Here is a 27,157-nt window from a genome sequence, read left to right as displayed (position 1 = left end):
GGTCAGGCTCGATTTTTGCTGGAAGGCTTACGGTTGGCTCTGCGCTAGCCGTGCTGGGCTCCAAACACTTCAAAGACGGCCGGTGTACTGAATCAAGGTGATTCTTACCCCCTCTGCATGCACACACACACACACACACACACACACGCACGCGCGTGCGCACACACACACACACACAGACACACACACTTGTCCTCCCCAGTGCTCTTAAGGGTGTCTTCTTCCTTCTTATTCTCAATCACTCACCTCTTAGTGAGCTACAGATAAAAGGATGTGATTTCAGATAAAAGGATCAGTCAGAGAAAGGTAGACCAGCATTATCAGTAAGGCATCCAAACCCCACCGTTTGATAGCATAGACAATTGTATGTAAAAATAAAAGCACTTATCGACAAGAAACATTCAACCCAGCGTGCATCACGTCATAACAAACAATCTAAAAATCATGTAACATTTGCAGGAATTAAAACCCCCTCCACTGTCACTTTTTCTCCCAGCCTACAGAGCTCACAGCCAGCTCCTTACACAAGTCCTGCCCATGCCAAATCCTCAGTCCCTCGCTCTTGAATCCTGAACCCGAGCCTCAAATGAATTCAAGCTGGAGAAGCAAGGTTATGAGCAGGTTACATTGTATGCAGGAATTTGGGAAATAATTCCCCTTATATTGGATTTGGAAGGTAGTCTGAATTTTACCATAGATTCAACAAGGCCTCACAAGCTGCGAGTTTAAAATTAAGGAAAAAAAATCATAGTGATAAATAATTAGATGAAACCAGTTTTTCTGTTTGCTTTTACATAGTTTTATTCTACATTTTTCTAAATTATCAGGTGAAGGCTGAGAATAAAATAGCTCTGAAAGACAGCCATTTTTTTCTGTTGATTTTAATTATTTGCTTTCGTGTTACACAGTATTTCGAAGGTTACTTAATGTGTCGACTTTTATAAGCAGAAGTGCGTTTGCCTTTCTGTGGATTTCTGTTTATTTGGCTGCATAAAGGCCGGTGGTGATGATTAACTGACTGAATGTAATTAATCTTTTTTTTGCCAGATAATTTTTATAAGTAATATCAGGATTAAAATGGCAATACAGAAGCATCTGCTGCTGCATGATCCTGCTCTAGTGTTTGCATGTCATACATTCACATATTTTGTCTGTTTTTAATGTCATCAGTCCCTTCTTTGTATTCTCTGCTCTGTCCATATGTGGGCAATTTTCCCTCTCTGATCTATTATCTCTGAAGCTGTCGACACTGTCATCACTTAGTCAATTATCTGTCTTTGGCAGAGATTTAAGGATGTTTTGTCCGAGTGCGTACTCTGGTTTTATCGAGTACGTTCTATGCTGTATTTTGTTTTGTTTTTTTCATCTTTACATTGCTGTGTCTAAGTACATCACAGTATCCTTCTAATTTTTTTCTCTCTTTCGCCCTCAAAAATCTATCACTTGTCTTTTTAAATGTTTTGTACCATTTTTTAAAAAAATTTTTTTAACAACTGCAGAAATGTGCACACAGCAAATGACAACAGAAACGCATTACTGTTTCCTGAACACAGTCAACTTTGTTAAAAATATTTTTTGATTTGATATAATTACATTCAGAGCAGGCCTGTAGTCGCATATTCATATCATGTGGTCTGGAATTGCAGATCCTGTATCTCAGAACACGATAAAGAGCCAATACACGCTGCAATTTCTTCTCAAGAGACACATAAGTAATTACACCACATTTGGAAATCCCTTAAATGCATCAATTACATGCTTGGTGGCCACATGTATATTTGAAAACGCTCCTTTAACATAGGATGGGTGACCCAGTATATGGTCAAATCTAATAATCATGAATATTCCACGTTGAAACATATTGGAGTGACAGAGGTGTGTGTGCGTGAGGGGCTGCTCTAATAAAATCTGATTGGGGAGTTAACATGCTGTGCAGGGCAAACATTGGATGTGAAAAGTGATATGTTTAACATACATGGTCAGGTCTAGGGGCTCCCATGGGATCCCAGTAGGGGTTTTATCAAACTACACTCGGCTAAGCTACACACACACACACACACACACATACACAGACAGTATATGAGCGCCACCTTCTTACCCATTTCCCTCTCAAATCCCCATGATAAGGCTGACTTCAAAGCCTAGTAGCCAATCCTACAGCTTTATCCGAGATGCTGGTTTGATTCCCTGGCTGCATCTCTTCCCATGGCCCCCACCACACCCCAACACACACACACACACACACACACACACACACACACTCCCTTCTGTTCACTTTCAATCTCCGTCTGAGAAAAAGCTGCTATCTCTGTCCACTTCGCGATGTCTCCAAATGTAAGTGAAGAAAAAGGGCCACCAGTACTTTTTCTTCCACTGGCATGTCATAATTAGAATAAAAAGGAATATTCTGCCTGTATTAATGGGGCGCCCTCTTTCTCCTCATTCCCTCTGAACACCCTGTCCCCCCCTCCGCCCCCAGCCTGCTCCGTGTGATACGCGCTACACTGATCAGTGTAATGGGATCTCTGGTTCTCTCACTGCACATTTGACTTTCTCTTTTTACCCAGTGTCCAAGCCCCAGGAAACTTCCCTCAACAGGTCCTCGCTGCCGCCCCGATGCAGCCAGAGCTCCCCAGGAGAGGCTCCCATAGTCATTCGTGCACCCTAATTGAAACTGGGGATCTGCCAGCCCGCTATCAGGAATTTTTATTTACCTCAGCCAGGCTCTGTCCTCTTTACTTTTCAAAGAAGCCAGTGTTATAATTACCTCCTCAAACAGAATCCCTCTCTTTCTGTCAGCATCCCTTGCTCCATATATCCTTTTCATAAGTTATAATATCCTGTCTCGCCTGCGCTGGAAGGAGGAAATGGCTTCTGAATTCTGAAGTAGCTTTTCAGGGGGCCGAGGGTGGGTTGTTGTTGCAGAGGGAAATTGAATTTTACTTCAAGGTCAGCGACACTAATGACGGTGTGGGAAGGTGTTGATCTCATGTAGCACTGGTTTGTCTAGCAGCATCCCACTGTATCGATCTGCACAAGAGACTCTAGTCCTGCATTGATTGTCACACTGAATTGTTTAGCAGTGCTGTGGAAATTACTAGTGTAGTATAAGCAGTGATTTGGGACCGAACACACTCTCTGGGGTCAGGACTTGTAGACAGGGAAACAAATAAATGGAAGGTTTCAGACTAAAAAGCACAGACAAAGTGAATGCAGATAATGAACGGTACTCTGCAAGACAGTCAACGTATGTTTCAAACTGGTCCCCCGCATTATGACTGATGTCTAATATAGCAGCTGAAAGTATACATGCACTTTAAATACCACTTGAGAAGCCAAAATGTTCACAAATACTCCGTACACAGGCTCCGCTACACAGAGAGAGAGTGAGAATTTTAACCAATCACTTTCATTTCACTGCTGCTTGTATGCAAGATGGTTAGTTATGGGTAGATGCCCTGCGGTGTGAGTGAATGTGTGTCACTTCCCCCACAAATGGAAACATTTAGACACTGAAGTGTGTCCTGAGGTGAGAGCTGTAGAAGCTCTCACTCATAAAGTAGCAGGGAGGCAGCCTGTGGAGGAAATGAGCTCGGCAGACTGGTGGAGGAAGAGGAGTGTGACACACACTGAAGGACCTCACACGCACACAAAAACACACACATGCTGGTGAACCACACACTGGCGACTACTGTGTTTGTGCGTTGCACCGTGTCTATCGCCGTCTCCTTTTTCCCCAATAGCTCCAGCTGTGTTTGACCTCCTGTGTTGCCACGTGATGCTGCGGTGTCACTGGCATAAAGGACACAGCCTGCACTGTACCTGCATGTTGTGTGGTAGCGGTTGAAAGGTTAAGTCGCCGCATCATGAACCAACTCCAGCGCTGAGACACCTGTGGAAGTTCACCACAGAATACAAAATAATGTGGGATGGTTGCTGAAACATAATGGAGCCTTCTGAGTTCAGACTTAAGTGACTGTATTTTAAACAGGAGATTTTGGGCAATTTTTAGATAAGGTCAGCACCTCACCAGCTCTCCAGCTCACTAGCTTGTTGTAAAGCCTTATCCCTTATGCCTCTGCTTTTCTCTCTCTCTCTCCTCTTTCGTTATCCTCTTTCTCCCTCTGACGTGTTGTGCTTGAGTGCCTTTATTAAGCAGGATGACCTGTCATGCAGGTGTGAGGAGAAGGTGATGACTACCCTCCGCCCTCCACCACATCCTCATTCTCTCTCTCTCTCCCTCCCTCTGCTACTGGTCTAAAGAAAGACACTGCCTCTCCCCTACCAATTGGTCTGGCTTCACTTCACCTGAGACAGGAGAGGAGAGGTGGACAGAGAGGGTTGAGTAGCGGAGAAGGAGGAGGAGGAGGAGGAGGAGGTGGAGGAGAAGGGAAGCAGAATGAAGCTTCAGTGTGAAAGCAAAGCCGTGCACTTCACTGTGAAGGACCCGAGAAACTTCAAAGTCGAATTCCATCATAGGTCAGCCCGTTTTTAATGGTGATTAGTATTAGCATGCATTGCAAGCTTAAAGACATTTTTTGTTTGTTTATTTGTTTTTATTCCCAGCCATGCCAATAAACAATCAGTGCATTAAGTGGCAAGCAAATGGAATCAATTCATCCAGTTTTGCGCAGATGAGTGCAGAAAACGAGGCGTGAAGCAGCCGCTCTCTGTGTTTGGAGTGGCTAATTAGGAGCCCATTACAAAGCATCTCAGCATGGTACTACCCTGATTGTTTATTAGAATTTCACTAAGGTGAAGGAGAGTGAGAGAGAGAGAGAGAAAAGGGGACTAATAGTAGTAATAAATGGATAATAAATGGATACCTAACAGAGAGCGAGAGAGAGCGAGGCGTACACACTCACACACACACACACTCACACACTCATACACAGACATACACACACACACACAGCCTTGGTGAATGCCAGCCCCTGGGCTGCCTACAAAACGGCTCTTGTAAAAGTGAGGAAAAAAATAAAAATCTCTACCAGCACCGTGCATATGGTTGGCTCCGTCCTCTTAAAGACTGTCTTATTAAATGGGTAAGTGGCTGAGTGCTGGGACCACCAAGTGAGCTGTGCTGTCACTGGCACACTGCTCTCTGTGGGCTGAGTGCCGCAGGCGTAGACAGGATATGATATAGGGTCACCAGAAATGATGGTTTAACACTGGATGATGCATCAGTTCCCACCACTCGCTGCTCGGCCCGCCATTGGCATTTCTAAGACTTTTCTAGTCCTGGATTTTGTTGTAAAAGATGCAGATCTGAGTTATTGCCTCCCACAATTCTACCTTGAAAGTGTGTGTGTTGGAAGTTAAAGGCGATAATCAACAAAGACAACAGGGCCTTCTGAAGAGGGAGGATCAATAGACCGCTACAGGTGACTGACCTCAGTGAGCACAGACACATGCATACAAGAAAACCAAAAAACACACACACACACACATTCAAGCGTAGGCACATGCACCAGTGAGTACTTGTGGTTTGCTCTCCTCTGTGTTGTCTCCACCTAACCTCTAGTGTGTGCGTGTGTGTGTGTGTGTGCGCGTGCGCTACCAAGTATTGCTCTCTCTCATCTTCAGGATCTAAGGCTCAGTGCCAACTGGTACTTTGGTGCCAGGCACTGCCTTATCACCTTCCTGGTACGCACATACACATACTTGCATTCTTACTTACATGCACACTTTAAACAACCTTGTTGCATGAGTTTGTGCACAGGCGCTCACACACAGCCGTACATGATGATCTGCCCTCCACATAAACAAAGATAAGAGCAGGAACTCTCAGCGCAAGGCCCCAAGAGGTACAAAGCTATTACTGGGAGACCACAGTCGCGTGGCAGTGTGTATGTGCATGCAGTCATGTTTGTGTTTATGTAGTTGCAGAACAGAGCAGAGCTCCTGGAACAGCAGCTCAGAGTTTTGAATGCCACCACCATTTGCTACTGTAGCAGCACTAATCGCTGCTAACTTCATAACGGGAGACAATGGTAGCACAGGGTGTTAAACTCCTCTCTGACTTTCTGTCAAGATCTTTGCCACCAGCCGTCACAGCAGACACACTCTGTGATCTGACAATACAATCACAGCCAGTCACTGAGCAATGTGCCAAAGGGCCCTGACAATCTGACAATGACTTTGTCAGCTCCAGTGCCTCACATTAAGCTCTGACTCACACCTTTGTCAAGCAGTGAGGCCTACTTAGGTATGGGGTGTGCTGTCTGAATCTTGATCCCTGACAAAAATCCAGCCTGTTGAGGTGACACAGTACAAAGCGTTTTCCTACTTTGCCAAGCTGACAAACCTAATTACTGTGGTAAAATTTCAGGGATCAGTCCCAGATCAAGTCTCCTTAGTACATGAGCTACACACCCAGTGTCCCTCAGGAAAGGCATATCTCCGGATTCCACTGATTTCCCAGATTCTCAGGCTTGAACACTGAGCATGTCACTGAAATTCTAATAGTGGTATCTATGAGTTGTAGCAGTTATACGGTAGAAAATATATGTTTTGCCGTATTACTTATTTAGGAGGTAAAAAGTTTGCCAGCACTGACATCTATGACTCAACTTGTCTTTTATTAATGTTTGTATCGAGAGTATTTTACAGGTTTATGTTCTACACAATGTAAGATTTTTTTCAACACAGGATGACTTAAATGCTAAAAATAGACATTTTCAGGCACTTTTCTCTGGCTGAGTGACAGAAGTTCGCCTTTGTGTAGCAGTGGAATGAATTCCTCAGCGTTATGACCACATCACTTGTTTCAGCTCTTTGAAATAAAATGCAGTAGAGCCTCTTTTTTTTTTTTTTTTGGTTGTTATCAGAGTGTCAGCCTAGCCACCTTCTCCCTTTATGGGCATGTTTTGCTAATCTTGCTACTGGCCTGTACGTTTTAAGTCGAAACAGGTGTTGCACTTAGAACGCAATCTTGTATTAGTGCAAGCACCTCAACTCATACTCCTCCAAGGCTGTGTTTTCTTTGCAGATTCCTTTCTTGGCTACGAGGTCTACACCTTGTTTCATCCGAGTTAGAGACTTTAAGAAAGGAAACTTTAAAGCTATTTTGATACGGGTGACATTTTAACTTTGACTTGCTACGGGTCAGATACACTTGTTACAAGCCTTGTCAATGCTACAGAAAGCAATGAAGAATTCATGTGCTCACACTAAACCAGTCAAGACTAAAGTCATGTCCAGTGTGAGTCACAACTCATCATTTCTGTTTTTTCCATCCACTGAGTACGTGTTAGCAGGTAGGTGAGTGTTATTGTCTGCCTTAAAATAAAAGCGATATAAAGTAAAAATCAATCTGGCACAAGACCCAGCAAAGGTTTCTGCTTTGGTCCCCTCAGCCACCCTCCTCTCCGCCTTTTCTTCCATTTTTATGTCTAAGGATAGAGAGATTAAAGGGAGGCCGTGTCTCAACCCTGAAGAACTGCCATCACTCAAAGATGAGCAGTGCCAAGCTCCTCTCTCTCCCCTGTTCTCTTTCTCTGTCTCTCTATCTTTTGGATGCACAACATCCCCTGGTGCTCTTTGGCCCCTCTCTTCATCCACAACCCACTCACACACACATCACACCCATGATTTACTGTCATAAACTCTTGTCTATGTGCCTGTATGCATGGATATGTGTGCAAATGCGTGTGCACACATGTGATCTGTGTGCATGGCAGCAGCCACATCAAATGCACTGAAGAAGCACTCCTCTGAGACATTACCCCATCCATTCTCATCCCCCCGTAGTGATTCCAATACAGAAAAAAGTCAACATTTCAAAACCTGAATAAAATAATAAATAAAAGTAAAGGCAGACTACATCTGGCACAATGTCTGTACTTAAGGTTTCCAAGTATGTGTCTGGGGAGGAGATCTGGTGGGACGGAGCCTGAGTCGGCTTGGAAGCAGTAGAAACGGATGTCACACTGGAAATTTATATGGTGCGGTTCAAGGAGCAACGGCTGTAAATTGACAAGTGATGCTTGTGAGCAGCGTTACCCGTCTGTTTCCCTTTCTCTCATCTTCTATCTTTTTCCGCTCATCTTTTCTTCTCTTAGCGTAGCTGTTACTTTTTACATCTGTGCACGCCCCGAGCATTATTGTTAACGGGTGAGAGGTACAAAAACAAGCCAGAAGACTAAAGGGGGAAATAAGTAGCTTCTGCACACAGACATGGGAGAAAATTACTTGTATTCCCGATGTGACATGAAATAGTGACGGACCAAAAAATGTGAAGTACATTTGAAGCTGATATCTTTAATCTCTGGATAACAGCAATGTTTTGCTTGGATGAATGTGACCCTTAAGTCCTTTGGCAGTGGTAAGAGTATGAAGTGGAATTGTAATACAACTCTAACGATATAAATACGGTTTCGCTATGAAAACTTGAAAATGTCTGACAATAGTGCTTTTTCAAAAAAATAAAAAAAAGATTTGCAATCTCATCAGCATTTATCATGATCGCTGTCATTTTATTTCTAGAAAAAAATGTGAACATGGTCCAGGCTATGAGGCACAACGTTGAGTGTGTGCGTGCATCAGTGAACCTGAGTGCTCACATGTGTGTCTGTATTTGTGCTGGAGTTTGATCGGGTCATTCTACTGTATAAATGTCTCTAATGGTGGCACTCTTCTTTAATAATGCAGCATCTTTTTTTCTCTGTCCCTGCTCCGCATCACATCATGTTTGAAGTGACAGCCACATGAGCCACCGTCTGCAGTAGGTCAACTCACGTGAAGGGAGGGGGGCATCTGTGCAGAAACCACAGGATGACAATCTGATGCTGAAAAAGATGCACGCAAAAAAGAAACACAGTTGGCTACTTTTAGTACTTTAGTAATTGAAGACATTCGTTGAGTGCAACGAGAAGCTGAAGCCCAGTTTAGGTGTAATCTCTCACCAAATCAGGGATTTTATCTGATTTTCAGTTTTTCTCCAAACAGACAGTGACCCTACTTCACACTACTGTAAAAGCACATTTCTAAATAAAACTAGGTTATTTTTAAAGACCCCTCTTTTTTTAAAAACTTCCCAAAAAATCCTGTATAAAGAAAGAACAATTATTCAAGGATGCCAGGTGTCCACTTGGGGATAGCGTGCTCCGCTTTAAAATATAGACCACAGACACAAAGAAAGCAGTAAATAAAAATATACATACAACTGTGCAAAGGAATCCGAATTGAGCTGTACTCTAACAGCACACAGCGTACCACCATTCAGTGTTGAACAATTCCAGTGGAAAGCATGTGTTGCAGGAGTTTGAGGGGAACCACAGAACTGCAGTCGGCCACAATCTGACAAAGAAATTATAGATCCAGTGAATATTTTTTAATAACTGAAAATCATTTTAGTGTTTCGATCTGAAAATAAAAAATCATTACCCCTCTAAAGTGAATCCTGCTCTCAGGATGAATTGTGCTGGCTGCGCTGCCTCACCGTGCGAGTCTGTGTTCGGTCTGCCTGCGCAATGTTCAGCAATGACATCTGGTAGACTGTGCTTTTCTCCCACCAGCACCGCCGCGCACCAGCTGAGAACAGACAGATGCCAAGACCACTGTGGCAGCTCTGTTTTGCTATGGGAAACATGCTGTCACATCTGGGCCTTCCGCAGAGAACGAGACATGAAGGAAGAGATAATGTGAGACAAAAGTGGGTAGAGGGTTCACCGGGGTGCAAAGACATGAGCTCTTTCACAGCCGCGCAGATACGCACCAAATGTCACAGGCCCAAACATCAATGTGGGTGCCGTGAGGATGATGCCCCTTCAGGGTGACAGTGTGATAAGAAGGGTGAATTATACTGTAGCACCAGTGCAGCATGGTGCGCGTTACTTGCCACCCCTGCCTCGTCTCTTTCCGCTCTCTCCCCCTCTCATTAACCTCAAGTCTGATTGCCCCCAGGACTCCCTTGTGCTAATTAGAGGGGGAAATATGTCTACGATGCATGCAGTCCTGTACAAACGCGCGCACACACACACAATTTTGCGCAGCTGACAGAAAGGCTGCTGTAACTGTAGGTGTGAGAATGAAAGGCTCGTCTGCTATTGTGTTTCATCTACGTTCTGAATGTGTTGGCAACCGCAGGGTTAACCCCAGCAGGTGACGGTTCGCAGCGCTGTTGATTCCTTTTACACAGACAGCCTTCATCTCTGCAGAGCGCACTTCTTGATTTAGCTGCGCTAAATCAAGAGGTGAGCATTTTGTCTCAACATGACACAATTAGGGATGAACACTGTATGAAACTGTGAACTGATCATTTTCCCCTTGTCAGTCACTTATTACAATGGCTATTGCTATAATACAAACAATTTAATAATTTGTCTTGATGACAAATTTAAATAGGATTTGTGAATTTAAAAAGCTGTGAAAACAATAACAATGTAATTAATGTAATTCCTTCATGTTTTAATGAGGATTGACCTGTTGTGGTGAGATGCTCAGGGGGATGCAGATTAACTGATTGCTTAGGTGAATCACTTCTCTCTCTCTCTCTCTCTCTCTCTCACACACACACACACACACACACATCCAAAGACTCACACAATGACTGTTCCCAGCTTCTTGGCAAATTAAAGCCTATTGACAGAGAAGCAATGCGGCCTCTTCCAGCGCAGACATTTCTAATAGGACTTTGACATCTCCATTCAGGAAGCTTTTGTGTTCTCGGGAGCAATTTGTGAATAAAGGAAGGCCCCATTTTCTTCTTTTGTTTTACACGCTGTTAGGGACAAGCGCAAGCAGACACAAACATGTTGTGGGAGTTGTACAGCAAATAGCCATTTGTACCTGGACGGGACCTGGGGACAACTGGGGAAGAAAGACAGAGAGGGAGATATAGATAGAGGGAGGCTGGGCGGAGGGGGGAGATGGAGAGCAAAGGGGAGAGTATTTAAGAGCACTTGAGTGCCAGCATAGATGTAGTCACTTCTCCCAGTGGACAAAACCAAGCCCCTCTGCACCGTGGCATGATTTTTCACTTTAGCAAGCAGCACTCTCTCCTGCTCCTTCAGTCCCCCTCTTCTTTCTCCTCTTCTCTCAGTCGCTGCGTGCTTCAATGATTCCATCATTCCCTTTCATTCACTCTTGACTACAAGGGGGCACAAGTCCACACACTCGCACACATACACACACACACACACACACACACAATTTGACCCATTTGCCCCCCCTGCCATGGGTAGTAAATAATTCCATTGTGAGGGCCATTAGTGAGTATCTCAAGGGTTAAGAGGGGAAATGCACAGGCAGTCAGATGGGTGATTAGACAATAAGAAGATGAAATGTCTACTATTGTTTTGTTGCTTATTGTTTCACAGAGCTCACATTAGACCGGTGGCTAATTCATAAGCTTAATGTCCTTTTACTTGCCCTGTTTTTTTTTTTTGTCATGCGACTGCATACTGCAGAGATGAAGACATTTACACACATGTGCACAGACACACATGCATTATTTGTATTGCTACCTCTCTCACATGTGGCAGTAGGGTACTCTGCCAAAATTTAATGATCAACAGACCTGGTTCTCATCACCGTTTAGGATTCAACATCCCTTCAGACTAAAGGAAATGTAAGATGCCATTATGCAAAGTATAGAGAGGACGGAGCCAAAACTCTACGTCTGTCCCGCATTCCAACGGCAAAACCAAACTGTTTGTGCTAATGCACTGCCCTGTGTGCGTGCGTTTGTGTGTGCATGTGTTTCTGTATGAGAGGGCCTAGAGCAATGCAGCTTGCCATTTTAGTGGAGGACTACACCTTACATGGATAGACCAGTCTTGCCTGTGACATAGCCTTTTAAGAATTAGTGTCACCAGGCCAGAAACCTCGCTTAAGAGACTGACTCTTAACACTGCAATGCATCCTAATTGTGTGGATGTGTGTCAGCGCCTGACACATATGTGCGGAGTGTGTTTTATGTGTCTGTATTGCTGCGCAGCCAGCAGTGAGTCGTGTACACATGAAGCTGTAGACACACTAACTGGTCCTCTGAGCCTTTAGTTCAGCCACTGTCAGAGGGATCCTTGTATTTTTCCACAGGCATGTCAGAGGATTACACAGTCCCTCTGCTGTTTCACTGACCTCCCCCTACACACACACACATACATCAAAGCAGCTCAGCATAGTGCCCAGGACTGAGTTAGGGGTACACTTGCCTACTCACTCAGCAGGCCGCTGGCACACACTCCACATCTGCCTGGAGGGATTGCCAATGGCAAGCATGGTCTGTGTGCGCGTGTGTGTGTGAGTGTGTTTGTTTATACGGGGAAAAAAACAGCATATGCTCTTTGCTTGATGCGTGTCAGTCTTTAAAGTGTTTACAACTACTGATGCGACACAGTTTGCGAAAGCACTTGTGAAAAAAATGACTTTCACCTTTCAAATCAACATTTTAGTTGAAATATCGCAAGTTTCCACATCTTTTAAGCCAGGCACAGGTCAAGTCCCCGTGGAAAAAACATTAACTTTATTCACAGTATATCAGATAGACTTTTAGACTATGTTCCAATATGTCTGTTGAACAGAATTGCACAAAACACCAGCCAATCAGTGGACTTTTATCAACTTAATTTATACATATTTTTTTTTTTTTAAGCCATGAAAGTTGAGTTTCTTTCAGTCTGAAGCACATGCCAATATTCTTACCTTTCAATCAAACGTGTTTTCAATATTAGTTTACCCTGACATAGCAGGAAAAAGTGAATGTTTAAAAGTGGATCTGCTACATAGGTATGGGCTACACATGTTTGAGAGATCAACATAAAATATTAAAGCACCAGGGCACACTGGCTGAGGGGAAGATCTGGTGTACGTGAATTACCCCTGATCAATATATACGTAGAGTTTAGTGGTAACATGGTTTCTCATTATACCCCGTTTGACCACAGGTTCACCTCTTCTCCCACCTTTTTGTTTTCTTCTCTTTCCAAGCTGCTCCCATCCCACTCTTCCCCTGTCAGGCGCTTTGGCCTACACACAAGGCAACTATACAAGCGCAATACAAATCAATGGGCTCACGCATTAACACATAGACATACAGCAGACAAAGTAAGGGCTCCAAGACCTCTAACCCAAACACCTCTAGCCCTCCAGGTTGATCAATAGTCAGGAGAAAAAAAAAAGCATTAACAGCCCATCGCACTCCTTCCATCTCTCTCATTCTGCGCTAATCATTTTCTCAATGCTACCTCTCTCACTCTTTCCCTCTTTCTTCTGCGCTGGAGAGGAAACTTTATTTCCCAGAGCCCCTTAGAAATCCCAGAAGCCTGCATGCCCCCGTCTCACCTCCAAGCCACAGCCAGACACCCGGTTAGAGGCTATTACTATCATTACCACCCCCCCCTCCCCATCCCAACAAGACACAGACAGAACCTGGACATTAGCTAATCCATACTTATTGCATCTGGGTTCCTCTCACAGCCTTGTAATTCATATGGAGAGACATATTAGCGCGACATATTAGGCTGGCACGGGTCTACGAGGTGAGATGCTACACTGACACTAAATCGACTTAGCTGAAGCCTCACGGGATGTTGTAGGGCACTGCTGCTCGCGCTGACGACTCAGGCCCAGTCTGCCTGTATTGAGTTTCGGTGATGGCTGTTTAGCTTGTAGTGCTACACAGGGCAAGGAGGGGGAATGGAAGGTGCTCCGGCTCATTGCGTTTACTGTCAGGAACCCTGCAGACCACAAGGCTAAGGGGATCAATAGCATTGCACTGCACAGCACTACCAGACCAGGGCAGACCCAAACACAGGAAGATTGCGTTACACACAGGCTTAAATCAGGAGAAACTACAGTGTTATCAACACAGCCAAAACACATTCAATTTGCACTCAAATTCAGTAAGTACTTCATTTTCTGATACATTATCATATCCCCTTTCGTGACAAATACTATACAAACATCATTGCGCATTTGTGCAAATACAAACACGGAGTCTGTCCCAGACACACACGCAGGTTATTTTTTTGTCTGGTGATCCTGGACCTGAGCCTCCAGGTGGCCCTGCATCCCCTTTCTGAACAAACAGAGCAGCGGTTTGCTCCACTTCCCCCATGTCAACGGGGCCAGGTCCAGACATTGTGTGGCCCACCGGCCTGCTGACACGGCCACCCAGTCTGCCAGGGATTTGCTGCTGGGTCACAGAGTTGACATTTATTAAAGGAAGTTGCGTGGAGAGTTACAGGGAGTTGACTGTCTTCTCGTCACGTTGCACTCCAGAATTCAGAAACGCATGTAGTACACGCCCGCCTCCATTTCCAACAATAAAAGAAACAATGAAGCTGTTAAGCACTGTATGACCCCCCCAGGGCCCACTGCAGTTAGAATGACAGCTTTCATTTCCCCGACTAGTGCCACTGGGTTTATAGTTCCTTGCTGGGAATTACAGCTTATAACCTGTCTGAAAAAGACCTCCTTGTTGCTGTGTAGGTATAAAATATGTTTGATAGGGGACAAAAATCTAAATCTTAACAATACAAATCACAGGAAAAAACAAAATTATGCTAAGTGGCCAGTATGAATGATGGTGAATGAATATTTGTGGGCCGCAAGGGGAAACGCAGAGTTTAGTGGACCGTGAGGAACAATGAAAATCTAAAAAGGAGAAGCCGAGTGAAATGGATTGAGTGTGTTGAGGACCAGATGTGCCGTGGATGGAACAAACATCTGCTGGCTCTGCAAGACCTCAACAGTCTTGACTGACCCCCGCCATCCAACCTTTCTCACCATGCGTCCCGGTAAATCTTTTGTTCTTCACTATCTGCACCCTCTTATAGAGGCAGTTTTATTTTAACTGTTTAATTACACCCTGAGCATTCGAAATGAACGGTATTCTTTTGAGGTGTTTTATGGCACTTATTCACAAACATGTAAGCAGATTCAGTGTGTTGAAATTTTACAGTGCGTATCTCAATTTTTTTTCTGTTATTGTTCTTCATTCTTTGTGTTTTGATGGTCTAGAGCTTTTCTTGGTGTATAAGTTACAGTACAAAGAGGCAGCACCAGATGGTAATGGTGTTTATTTTTGCAGTAAGTAATCACCATTCTGGAACTTATGACAGTAGACAGGCCCAGGGACCTGGAACCATGCCCCGAGAGACCTGAGCACCACTTCCTGGTTTACCCGCATGATCTCAAACACGCGCACACAATCACACACATGCACGCACAAGAACACCCTTTGGGCCACTGGCGTTGTGAGCCCTTGGGCCACAGGGATAGATGTGTTCTGGCACATGGGCTGGGGTAGTGTAAATTACACTGCAGCCACACTGGCACCATCCACATCCAAGATGAATGAGCCAACTTACATGCCAGGCAACAATTCCAAAGAGGGAGTTTTAAAACGTGGAGGCTGCACTGTTTGCATTTTGGGACCATTTCACCTACTCAGTGCAATACTTCACTCAGATCTTTAAAAAAAAAGAAAAGAAAAAACAAAGAAAAAACATTCTAACACACTCATACATGGGTCTTTCATAGTTAGCTAAGCCTTGGTTGTAATTTACTGAAGAGCTACTAGTGTTGCTCACACTTGCCTTTCCATCCAATCCACGCAGACACAACACACACACTCATTTAGTAGTGAGTAACAAAGCACAATTTAAAATACTTACTAAACTACAATTAGCAAATAAATACATCAAAATTACATTTAAAATTATTATTATTTATTTTGCTTAATCAAAAACAAGTATCTAAATGCCTTTCATATTGAATTTGTGGATAAAACTGGTATTTTTTTTGAAGAAGTATGACCCTGCACAAAATATAAAATAATTTTGTTTTCAAATACAGATTTAAAAATAAATATTTAGCAGGCGCACCAGGCCCTTAACATTTTTTTTTTCTTTAGTGTGTTCTGCCAAAAATTATTTGCAGGCCTCTCTGCTTTGTCAGACTGTTCAGACTGACATTAAACAGAAAGAAACGTAAGTGAGTAATAAAGGTTGATTCAAACCCCATGATTTTTAATTTGCATGTTGGGCTGCAGAGCCAACTAAACCATCACAACATACTGCATAAAAATTCTGAGCGCTTGTCCAGCACATAACTGATGTATTGATTTTGTTTTTTTAAAAACACAAACTTACATAGCAGGCTGCCATAATGAATAACATATAATTACAGAGTCTACAACAACTCTTTGCTCCCAATACCAAACAGTCTGTATCTTAGATTCCTAGTTAACATGACACATTTCCTTTGGGGCACCCAGACCCCCTAGTGGCCCTTCCTCTGTATGTGATTCAGTCTGGCAGTGAAATACTGATGGGGAAAGGAATGGGGTGGAGGGAAGGTACCACAGAGAGAGGCTCGAGTTAATGGTCTTGCATCTTCCTGGCAGCATGTCAATAATGGCTCTGATCACATTAAATAAAGAGTCCATTAGCTTATTCTCTTTCCTCCTGCATGCTCCACAGCAAAAGCACAGGAGAAAGCTGAAAAGCTCTTCTAATGCAGTGTGTCTGCATGTTACAGACACCTCTATCTGTTCACAGCTAGACCAAAACAAAATGACTTGGGAGGCTTACCTACGCTACAACCCATTATCCATTCACACATATTTCCTTTAACACAGTAACGTGAAAGTGGTGTGTGGTTTATTTTGACTGTGTGGAGATCAATGCTACTCGTTCCAGGTAGAGTAGAGGAAAAAAAATGTAACAATTTTTTGCAGTTGGGGATGAAATAATTTAACACTTCATATACCATATAATCAGAAACAGCTTGTCACATATTGATTTTATGAGTTTTAACCCTTCTAAGTTACTCTTATTACATTTTAAGCGCAGTTAGTCACCAAAGACTGTTTTGTTGCCCATTAAAGATGATAACAGGCATTACACAAAAGAGGAACAGAAACGACTGATACATCAAGACAGAGTACAACCATATAACTATGTAGCCAAAGAGCAAATTGTGAGCATATGTTAATGCACCTTCTCTGCTCCGGCCCCCTGCCAAAATAGTAATCAAGACAAAGGAGATGTGATATAAGAGGAAAAGAAAACCATCTCTACCAACACACACACACACACACACACACACACACTGGACAGACAGACCATTTCTCAGCCGCCTCACTGCTCTCCATTGGCCCTGGAGGGAGCACAGAGGCCCCCACATCTGTCTCCCAGGCCCACGACAGACCTGGCTGCTGTATCCAGACCCAGGAGATCACACGAATCATCCTCAATTAATGTGAACCATCAGGCATTCCCTCGCTGCCTCCATCACTCCACCCCTGTTCTCTGAGGCATCCCCTCTAGCTCAGTGCTAGGTCTGCTGAGTTTTACACATTGACCACGGCTACGGTTCTTTAGCACAGTGGGGTGAGGCAGGCCAACGTTATTGTGTTATTGTGCTCTTTGTGCAAAGAGACAGAGAATCAATACATCAGTCCAGTCCCAAATGCTGCTCACATGTAAGTGCTGTGAGGCGGTTCTTCAGAGGTTCTGAACTCAGAGAACAGCCGACTTCGCTCTGCAGCGCGCCAAGGCCTGAAATGGCTTCCATGTGCCGACCCATCTGCACCTCTGCTGGGCTGTGGCCCAAGTACTGTCCTTTCCACTTTTTAAAGATGCTGAGGGACAGCTTTTAAACAAAAATGGTAGTGATGGTGGTGGTGGACGTCAGGAGAGTTACATGAATCAGAGGTTAGGCGACCTAAAATGACGGATTTGCTTTCAGAAACAGATAATGAAAAAAGACAAGTCAGTGGGGAAAGAAATGGAAACTGTTTACTAAAGGCCACCTGGAACCTGGTATGTGCCAGGTTGTGACTCACCCGTCTGTGGTAAAGTCTTCTATAATAACCCCCCTCACTCCCCTCTCCATCCTTGCAGTCTGCAACTGCACTATAAATCTCACTCCAGTCGATTAGTGTGCCCTTAGCAACAACTAACACACAGTCATGAATTTTTAACCAAAGCCATGAGTTAAATCAGGTTGAGAGGTGAAGGCAGGGTATCTTGTGGCCTGTTGGTTGATCAGTGTGTCTGGTATAGCGAAATAAGCCCTGTGGCCTCTTCACATTTACTCACACCGGTTCCCCACAAATAGTCCTCTCTCACAGTGATGAGCATAATATTGACCAAGGCAATGCCCTTTGCATGGTTGTTAATTAAATGATAAAACAAGAAACAAACTTGAATGGATCTGCTCCAAGTTCTAATGGGGAATATGAGTCGGAGCATGGGGTCCTGTCTGGACTCTACTGAATCGCCTGTGTGTAGGGGGATGACATTATATGGAGACAGGATTTGGTATGCTTAGCTTTAGTGTCTGTGTAGCTACATGGTCTTCAGCTTTCCTCTATCAGAGCTGAAATTAGTGTCCATCATCCTTCAACAATTAAAGTTTGTAAATATTGTATTTCAAAAGAAAAGATGTGCATGCAAAAAACAACAACAACAACATAATGCTCTTTTCAGCATTTTTTTTTTAACTCGCTGTATCTCATTTCTTTACAAATTGTCATTTATTAAAACCAGACTATTATTAGGGATGCATCAAGGCTGTCTGCTGACATAGAGGATGCTAACAATATGCTATTCTTTGCACAACATTCGAGTATCCCAGAGAGACAGTATAGGAAAGTTTCTGAATAAAAATGTGTATTTGTTTGCCTGTTATTTGTTACTTCTTTCAATCTGGTGTATTAGAAGACAGCTGTAAACCACACGATACTGTACATACTTCAAAATGAACAATTTACAACATGATCTTCTAATTTGTGAAACGCCTGTCACTGTAATAAGCAACCACAAACTGACAACAGTTGTTAGGGATTGATCCACAGGGACACTGCTTTGTCTGTCTTTAATGAAAGGGCATGTTTTTACTGTTGTTTTGTTAATTATATATCTACATACAGTAGATTGTCAACTTGCCATAAACATACAAGCTAATGCTTCTCCACTTTAGAAAACATCTAAGGTGCATACACATGGCCACATTCAAAAGAAATTCTTTTGATGTGTAGAGCATAAAAGAGGGAATTTACCAACATCACAGAAGGCAAATTTCATCCTCTATGATTCTTACAAATGTCCTCCACCCACGTCTGGACGTAGCTACTGATTTCCCTGTGGTCCATCACAGGGGAAAAAGTAGAGCTTGTTGTTCACACATGACCTCTGACCTGCCACTGGGGAGCCAATGGGGGAGCAGCTTGTGTCCTGGGAGCTCTTGCCCTCTGATGTGATGGCTCCAGGCAGTGGGCTTTGCGTGAACCCATCCCCCATGGCACCCCTCGCCACTAGATCCTCTGCATTATTCATACTGCCCAATGCGGGGTGGGGAGAGAAACAGAATATGGAAAAGGAAGCATCAAGGTTCAAGACCTTCTCAGATCACAAGGAACTTCTGCTTAACCTCCCTTGAAGTGGCGAACACAGGAATAGAGCAGGTTTTTTTAAGGAACTGGATCTGAAAGCAGGACTGGAGATCAATGGGGGTTCCCTCGAGGCTTGCTGGAGATCACATTCACTGCAAGGTGATTGGTGAATCAATGTGGTTCCCATGGTTCGCTTTGCCATTGTGAGAACTGATCCTTCCTATTGCAACTGAACTGTCTTATGATCAGTTGAGTTTCTCTTATGTTCATAAGGAACCACTGTAGCCATCACCCTGCACAGACTGTGTACACAATGTGCTCTATGAGGGTAAGAGATCTCTCATTTGAATTACTGTATAAGAGCACAAATCAATACTGAGCATCCGTGTAACATTTTTCTTCTTTTTTTGCTCTGTGCCTTGCGTGGCATCTCTCTCCACTGCTTGCCAAAAAGACTCAGTCACTGCGTATGATAGGTGATGATTAGTGAAAGGCATATACATGTTAAGCTGTTAATCCCTAATGCACACGGTGCAATCTAACAATGCTGCACACTCTGGCTCTTAATACAGCACAGCACATAACCTGCTAATTGCCTAATTGCCTGATTTGTTTTAACTGACAGTGGTACCCTGGCCCATGACAAGGCCATCATTTGCTCATCCTCATTGTCAGCAATCTGCAAGGTGGATACCCCACTACACACCCACTACACAGCATCCAGCACCATAGTATTAGAGACTGCCATGAATTAAGAATGCATTGCAGCAGCGAAGAGATGAATAAATACAGCCGTTGCTAGATTAATTCTGAGAGACATGGAGGCAGGCAGATAAAATAAACTAACAGCAGAAGCTGTCCACCAGATAAAGTGGGTACCCCATCGTCTCTCTGCTGTAATTATTGGCTAATAGTCATTAACCTGGCAAACAGAGGTTTAGCTGCATTGTTTAAAGGACTCTGGGATGCATAATGACAGACTAATATGTCATAGCACTAGGGGAGATGGGGGAGGGGTGGATTAATGAGATTTTACTGGAGGGAGTGTACAAGAAGAGGTGGGGCACGCCTGGAAAATATAGGGGGAAGAGGGCCACATTAAGCTAATTGGAAGATGAGTGCCTACTTGTAAAAGTGCTTCTAATGGCATATTTGTTTCTCTCACAGCATCAGAAGGCTAATGCAGGGGAGTGGAGTTGTGAGACTTACTGTAGTAAGGACTAAAGGGGCTCGTGTTTGTCTGCAAACGTGTGTCAACACACTTTAAATGCTCATTTTATTATAACGCTTGCAGACGTTTTTTCTTATCTTTGTTTATTATTGTTATGGGGCTTACATTTTTCATCTACAACTGTACATTGGTAAAGTAACATTTGCAAAACATAGTTGTTAGAAATTAGGTACTGCAGAGGCTTTTAGGAAACAGCAACTGAAAGGCTTCTTGGCTAGAAAACACGGTAGTAGTTTCCACATGGCCTGAACTTTAATCAAGTTTGTCCCCTCACATCCTTCTCTGGACAGAATTGCTGCATTTTTGAATTTGTGTTGATTCTCTGCTCTAAACCTGACCCCAGCCCAAACGCTTGTTGACCGGCCTCCAAAACTCAATTGACCAGTGAACAAGGAGTGCTTGGATAGCCTCCTCTCAGACAGGGTCCAGTGCATAGCAGAACTGCTGACCTGTTCTGACAGCTGGCTGGCCCTTCCTAACACTAATGGGTTGCAGTTTGGCCGGTGTCATTGTGTTTTGGCTTTTGTTTGACTTCATGAGCGGGGAAGTGAAGGCACAGGGTTGGATGAGCAGAGGATAAAATAAATGTCTAAACCCTGTTTTCCTCAGTCAGTGAGGGTTGGATAACTGCATCTTGCTCTCATCTAGAATATGCTTATAACCTTGCAAAGCTTTCGTAGCTATATTTTGTGACATCACATATAGTTTGATACTATTCTCTAGCATTTGTTAATGATGCCTCCATTAAACTTACCTCCTTATAAGGAACTTGCAGTTCTAATGAATCTTATTTTAATCTCAAATTGAACATCAAAATGGAAAAGATACAAAACTGATATTAAGATATCTTAAACTGACTGAAGTTTAATGAAACACAGCCAAGTAGTCCATAAAATGCAAATAATCTTTCTGTATTTACTGCTTATGAAACCAAGACACGATTCACAAGATTAAAGCCCTTAAATTGCGTTTAAAACCTTTCCTGTGTCTAATCAGCGTTGGAACTCTAGGCTACCTTAGTGTATTTAAATGTGTAGCACAAATTAATCTTTTTTTGTCACTAGAAAATATGAAAAGATTGCTGCACTTCTTAGAGCCACAATATCTTAAGAAATATTCTGGTTGTGGAACTATTTAAAGATTCACTTTCTAATTTGCTTTCATTTTTTTGTTTCAATTAAATCAAATGGAAGTACTAATGCCCAGATGGCCAAGCAGTATGAAATAATAGTGTCCAGGCTAGAATTTAAAGTCATACCTCCAGGCTAAAACTCCAGAGCGCACACAGAATGAAAGTGTAAAATGTTTTTTAATGTATATTTAACAACAAATACCCCAGTGACTATTGATGTTTCGTCTCAGAAGAATCTATTTCTCCAGTATATCTGAGGGCATGATGTGAAACCACTCACACTTTTATTTTCTCTGTGTTTCTGCTCTTCTTCCTCTGTGTCTCTCCCGTACTATCTCTCTTTTGCTGTCTCTCTTTAAACATTTATCTTCTGTTTTCTCCTTACAGGCCCTTTGTGCTTTGTGATGTTGGTTTTTACAGCTTTTTACTCAACAGAGTTGCCATTTATCTTTTATAGATGCCAGTAGCTAGCAGCACATAAGAAATGTTACCATTTCAGTGTGACTAATTGTCATCGCTTGTGTTACTCCCTTGATGTCGCTTGCGTCTAATCCCCCAGGAGTCTGTGTGTGAACTGTAGTATTTACTCTGTCTCTTGTCAATTTCCATCTTGTTGACATAAATACCCATACCATCGCAGATAAAAACAGTAGCAACGGCAATTATGGCATGAGGATCATTTTGTCATCAGCGCTAAGAAGCAGGAATAGACGTGTGTTCATAGAAGAAGACAAAAGTACTGGATCAAACTTTCATTGCCTCAACCTTGGTAGCTAAACCACAAAGTGAATTCTGAAAATGTGCCCAGATTCTTTTCCCATAATCCCTTTCCATCTCTTGATGTTTGACTGTGTGCACATTTGCATGGAGTAAATTTCTTATTCTTTAGCCGTTAATAGCACATCTCCAAAAGACACTAGCCAAGTAAAGTGCTCTATTTGGAATAATGCCCGATTCCCAGTGAGTACCTCTGGTATCTTAGGATGGAAACACATTTCTCATCACTCCAAAGCCTCAAAACAAACTCATGGAACTGTAAATGCTGAGGGTTATAATAAATCATCTGTTGTTAAATTAGTTATTTTAGATTGCATGGATATTTACTGTCAACTGAAAGTCCTTCATCAGCTGACAGTGTCCCAAACAAAATGGTTATCGCAAAGTATTTCATTATTGAACTTAAGGTGATAAAAGGTGTGCATTCTTTAAACCTCACTAGCATATTGATAGGATTTATATTTAAAGTAGCACATGTTATACATCCTTTAGTTATCAATAACATAAAATCATGAAAATATCTCGGCTTCCAAATAAAAGGAACACAAGCTCTATTGCACTATTCAGGCATTCTCAAACACAACCTTAAATAAAGATGAGTTTTTCTCTTTTCTCTTTGAATGTCCAATGCCATTCCCTACATATATGGTGTCCTCCCTTAAGCATTTCACTGCCTTAGAGATAGACTAAGAAAAATGCCAGGAAAGCAAGGTACAGTTACTGGCTTATATTAATTATTCTATTATTTCTTTTGGCATTTTTTTTCTTCTGGCTCACATTGTTTTGTAAATATCCCTAGGAACGGTTTGTGTACAGAGGGAGTCCCAGCAAGAGTTCACATCTTTTATAAAGCTGTTTTTGTCAGTCTCACAGATTACCACCCCTGCTATGTTTGAAGTCACAGAGACCTGAAATTCATTTGCTTAAGTCTCAATTAAGCTCTCATGTCTGCGTGGTTAATGGTTACATTTGCAGGCATGATTTATAGAAAAACTGAATGAGTGAAGAGTGGATAGAAAAGCGGGACAGTGGAGGGGAGGCACGTTCGACAAAGCTCTGTTATTTACTTGTCGCTCCAGGGGCATCTGAATTTTATGAGCAGAAAAGCTCACCCTTACAAACTAACCCCTACTCTGTCTTCTCCTTTGACCACACTGATTATGCACGATCAATAAAGGTTTGTATTTTTGTCTTCTCTCTTGTCTCTTCTGGGGCATGTAGGATGCTGCAGGCAAGGTGCTGGACCGCTGGACCATCATGTCCCGAGAAGAGGAGATCATCACCCTGCAGCAATTCCTGCGCTTTGGTGAGACCAAGTCCATTGTGGAGCTGATGGCCATTCAGGAGAAGGAAGGTCAGGCAGTTACAGTTCCCTCTTCCAAGACAGACTCCGGGATTAGGACATTCATTGAAAGTAACAACAGGACCCGCAGCCCGGGGCTTCTGACACATCTGGAGAACAGTAGCCCATCCAGCATTCACCATTTTGAGAATATCCCCAACAGCTTAGCCTTCCTCTTGCCTTTCCAGTACATTAACCCAGTCTCTGCCCCCATGCTTGGCTTGCCCCCCAATGGCCTCCCTATGGAACAGTCTGCTCTCAGGCTCCGGGAGCCCAGCCTGCCAAACCAAGGAGAACAGGTGGAAACCAGTGAATCAGAAGTGTCCCTATCACCCTTCCGCACAGGTCAGAGTCCTAGTCGTGGAGCACTGGGAAGCATGAACAACACTGAACCCAAGACAGAACCCAGCAACAGGGCATCACCCATCTCGCCAACCCCTTCCACCCAGCAGGCTCAACAGCAGCAACAGCAGACACAGCTTCAGCAACAACAGCAACAGCAGCAGGGTCAACAGCAGTCTCAAAATCAACCTCAGCAATCGAACAGCTTGAGTGACCACCAGGTCCACCACCACTTTGTAAAGGACGAACAGTCGAAAACCATCACCCATCCTTCCTTTTCCTCCAAAATGCATCGCATGCGCCGCATGGGAGCCACCTCACGGAAGGGTCGTGTGTGCTGCAACTCTTGTGGGAAAACGTTTTATGATAAAGGCACACTTAAGATACATTATAATGCTGTACACTTGAAGATTAAACATCGTTGCACCATTGAGGGCTGCAACATGGTCTTCAGTTCACTACGCAGCCGCAACCGCCACAGTGCCAATCCCAATCCACGGTTGCACATGCCCATGCTGCGCAATAATCGCGACAAGGACCTCATCCGTGCCAATTCAACCCCTGGTACACCTGTCATCTCAAGCACCAAGAATGGTGGTTTTACTCTCACCAGCCCTGGAAGGCCACCACTGGGCTTCACTACTCCACCAGTAGACCCTATGCTTCAGTCACCCCTGCAAAGTCCACTGGTATTCCCCTCCCTGAAGTCAGTGCAGCCAGTCCAGCCTGTGCCCCCCTTCTACCGAACATTACTGTCGCCTGCGGACCTCGTCAGTCCTCCCGTGTCACTGCCCACCAGCCCTATCATGCCCACCACCACCAACAGCACCACACTGATGGACCAGCAACAGCACATCCTGGCTGCTGCAGCTGTGGCTTCACACAATAGCGTTCATATGTCAGAGACAGGACACATGTCCCACCGCTTGCATACACCTAGTGCCAATCAGGACCTCAGCACTGGCAACAGTGACCCCACACCCAAAAAGAAGCCTCGTAAATCTAGCATGCCAGTTAAGATTGAGAAGGAAGTGATTGACGTAGCGGACGAATTTGAAGACAAAGATGAGGATGATGATGATAACATCCACCATAATCACCACCATCACCAGTCATCTCTCCTTCACAACAATGTCAAAATTAATGGGAATTGTAATAGCAACAACAACAGTGGCAGTGGTACCAGAAACCACAGTGGTGGTAGTGGGCAGCAATCCCCTTCCCAGGATGAGATGAGTCCTGGCTTAGCTCTGAGAGGAATGATGAGACAAAGTGAAGATGAATGTCGGGAAGGGACTGGTAGTGACAGCAGAGGTGGAGCCTCTGAGCTCCGCTGTATGGACAGCTTTACCTCTGAGGATCAGGATCATGAGAGAGACTTTGAGAATGAGTCTGAAACCTCTGATTCCAAGATGTTCTACCGAGATGAGCTGATGGATGTGGAGGAACAGCAAAAACACGGCAGGAGGATACTGGACAAGGAACATGACAATGAGGGTAGTGAGGAAGCCCATTTGAGAAAGGAAATGGAGGGAAAAGGCCATTCCTCGCCCTCCCCTCACCAGCCTCCAATCAAGATCAAGGAAGAACTCAATGATCCAACTTATGACATGTTCTGCATGGGCCAGTATGGCCTCTATAATGGAGGAATGGCAGCGGCTGCTGCTGCTGCAGCAAGCATGGCTGCTCTGCATGAGAGCTTCATCACTTCGATGGGCTATGGTGCCAGCCCACCCAAATTCCCTTCTTCTCAATCACCAGAGGGAGATCCATGTTCAAGTCCTGACCCCAAGATCTGCTATGTTTGTAAGAAGAGCTTCAAGAGCTCCTATAGCATGAAACTGCACTACAAGAATGTGCACCTCAAAGAGATGCATGTGTGCACTGTGGCTGGCTGCAACGCCGCTTTCCCTTCCCGGCGGAGCCGAGACAGGTCAGTGCTAGAACTTTGCTATGTAACCATTTTATTTAAATGTAACTGTGACAGTCGCAGGTAGGTTTGCTTCAATTTTTAAAAGCTCTTATTATAATCTAGATAATGGCCATGCACAGAGTCTACAGTTTATATTATTTTTTGTTTTGTTAAGATCTAGTTGTTTTTACAAACGTCACATTAAAACATAGCTGTGTTTTTGTGAGAAATATACCTTTTTATTCCACGTTTAAACAAATCATGAAAGTTTATCTACAGTACTTCACTACTGCACAACATTTATCTGGATATGCTATCACTTAACATCTGTTAGCTTACTGAAAACTAAGAAAATGATTCAGGGACATCTGCTGTGTTAAATCAAAGTTCTGAAAATTAGGATGCCACAATGAGAAACACATACACACACATTTCAACAAGCACTCGTACATACCCGTCAACCCACGAGCTGCTGTATGTTGTTTACCTGCCCTCATCACCTCACCTTGTCACAGGGAGATGAAGGCGCATACATTAACATAGACAGGGGTTTGTCAAACCACTGCATTTTTTAGCGCATTAAGAGGTGAGGCTAGCTATACTCACCTGGGCTTGTTAGCACATATCAGTCCCTCACACTTACTCTGGGAAAAATATATGCTGTAGCAGCCCTGGCAGCAGGTTGATGCCACAACAAATGCTGGAGGTACATAGCATCACTGGTGTCCTGGGTTTGGACAGACTATCTAAGAGAGAACAATTATTTCTTAAATTCAGACATGCTCAATGATAGGTATTTTTCAATACTAAATTTCTAGCTATAAAGAGTATCCATTGCAAATTACAAATAAGAGCTGTGTGTGTGAATTTTTACTTGTGTTAATAGATTTTTTTTTTCCTTTACATAACACTTAGCAATACTATGTAACTGCTCTGTTCTTTAATGAGAATAGACCTCAAAAATAAATAAACAAATATCTTCTGTAACATCCACGACAAGTGACACTTTAGTTTAAGAAAGGGGCAAGTTACTACTTAATGCAACTGGGGAAAAAATCTATTCAAATGGAGTA

The 27,157-nt window shown here is 43.4% G+C and overlaps 1 protein-coding gene across 4 annotated transcripts in view; it reads left to right on the top strand.

The window, feature by feature from the left end:
* Positions 1 to 27,157, top strand: part of bnc2 (basonuclin zinc finger protein 2) — a 95,771-nt gene that overhangs the window by 56,813 nt on the left and 11,801 nt on the right. For all 4 annotated transcript variants that reach the window (XM_008287432.1, XM_008287423.1, XM_008287440.1 and 1 more), the window contains one exon: positions 23,710 to 26,105. In XM_008287432.1, coding sequence (XP_008285654.1) covers positions 23,710 to 26,105 — 2,396 coding nt within the window. The remainder of the gene's footprint in view (positions 1 to 23,709; positions 26,106 to 27,157) is intronic.

The sequence above is a fragment of the Stegastes partitus genome, unplaced genomic scaffold, assembly GCF_000690725.1.
Source record: "Stegastes partitus isolate 25-593 unplaced genomic scaffold, Stegastes_partitus-1.0.2 Scaffold11, whole genome shotgun sequence".
Lineage (NCBI taxonomy): Eukaryota > Metazoa > Chordata > Actinopteri > Pomacentridae > Stegastes > Stegastes partitus.
The sequence above is the reverse complement of the archived record's forward strand: the minus strand, read 5'-3'. Positions and strand labels throughout refer to the sequence as shown.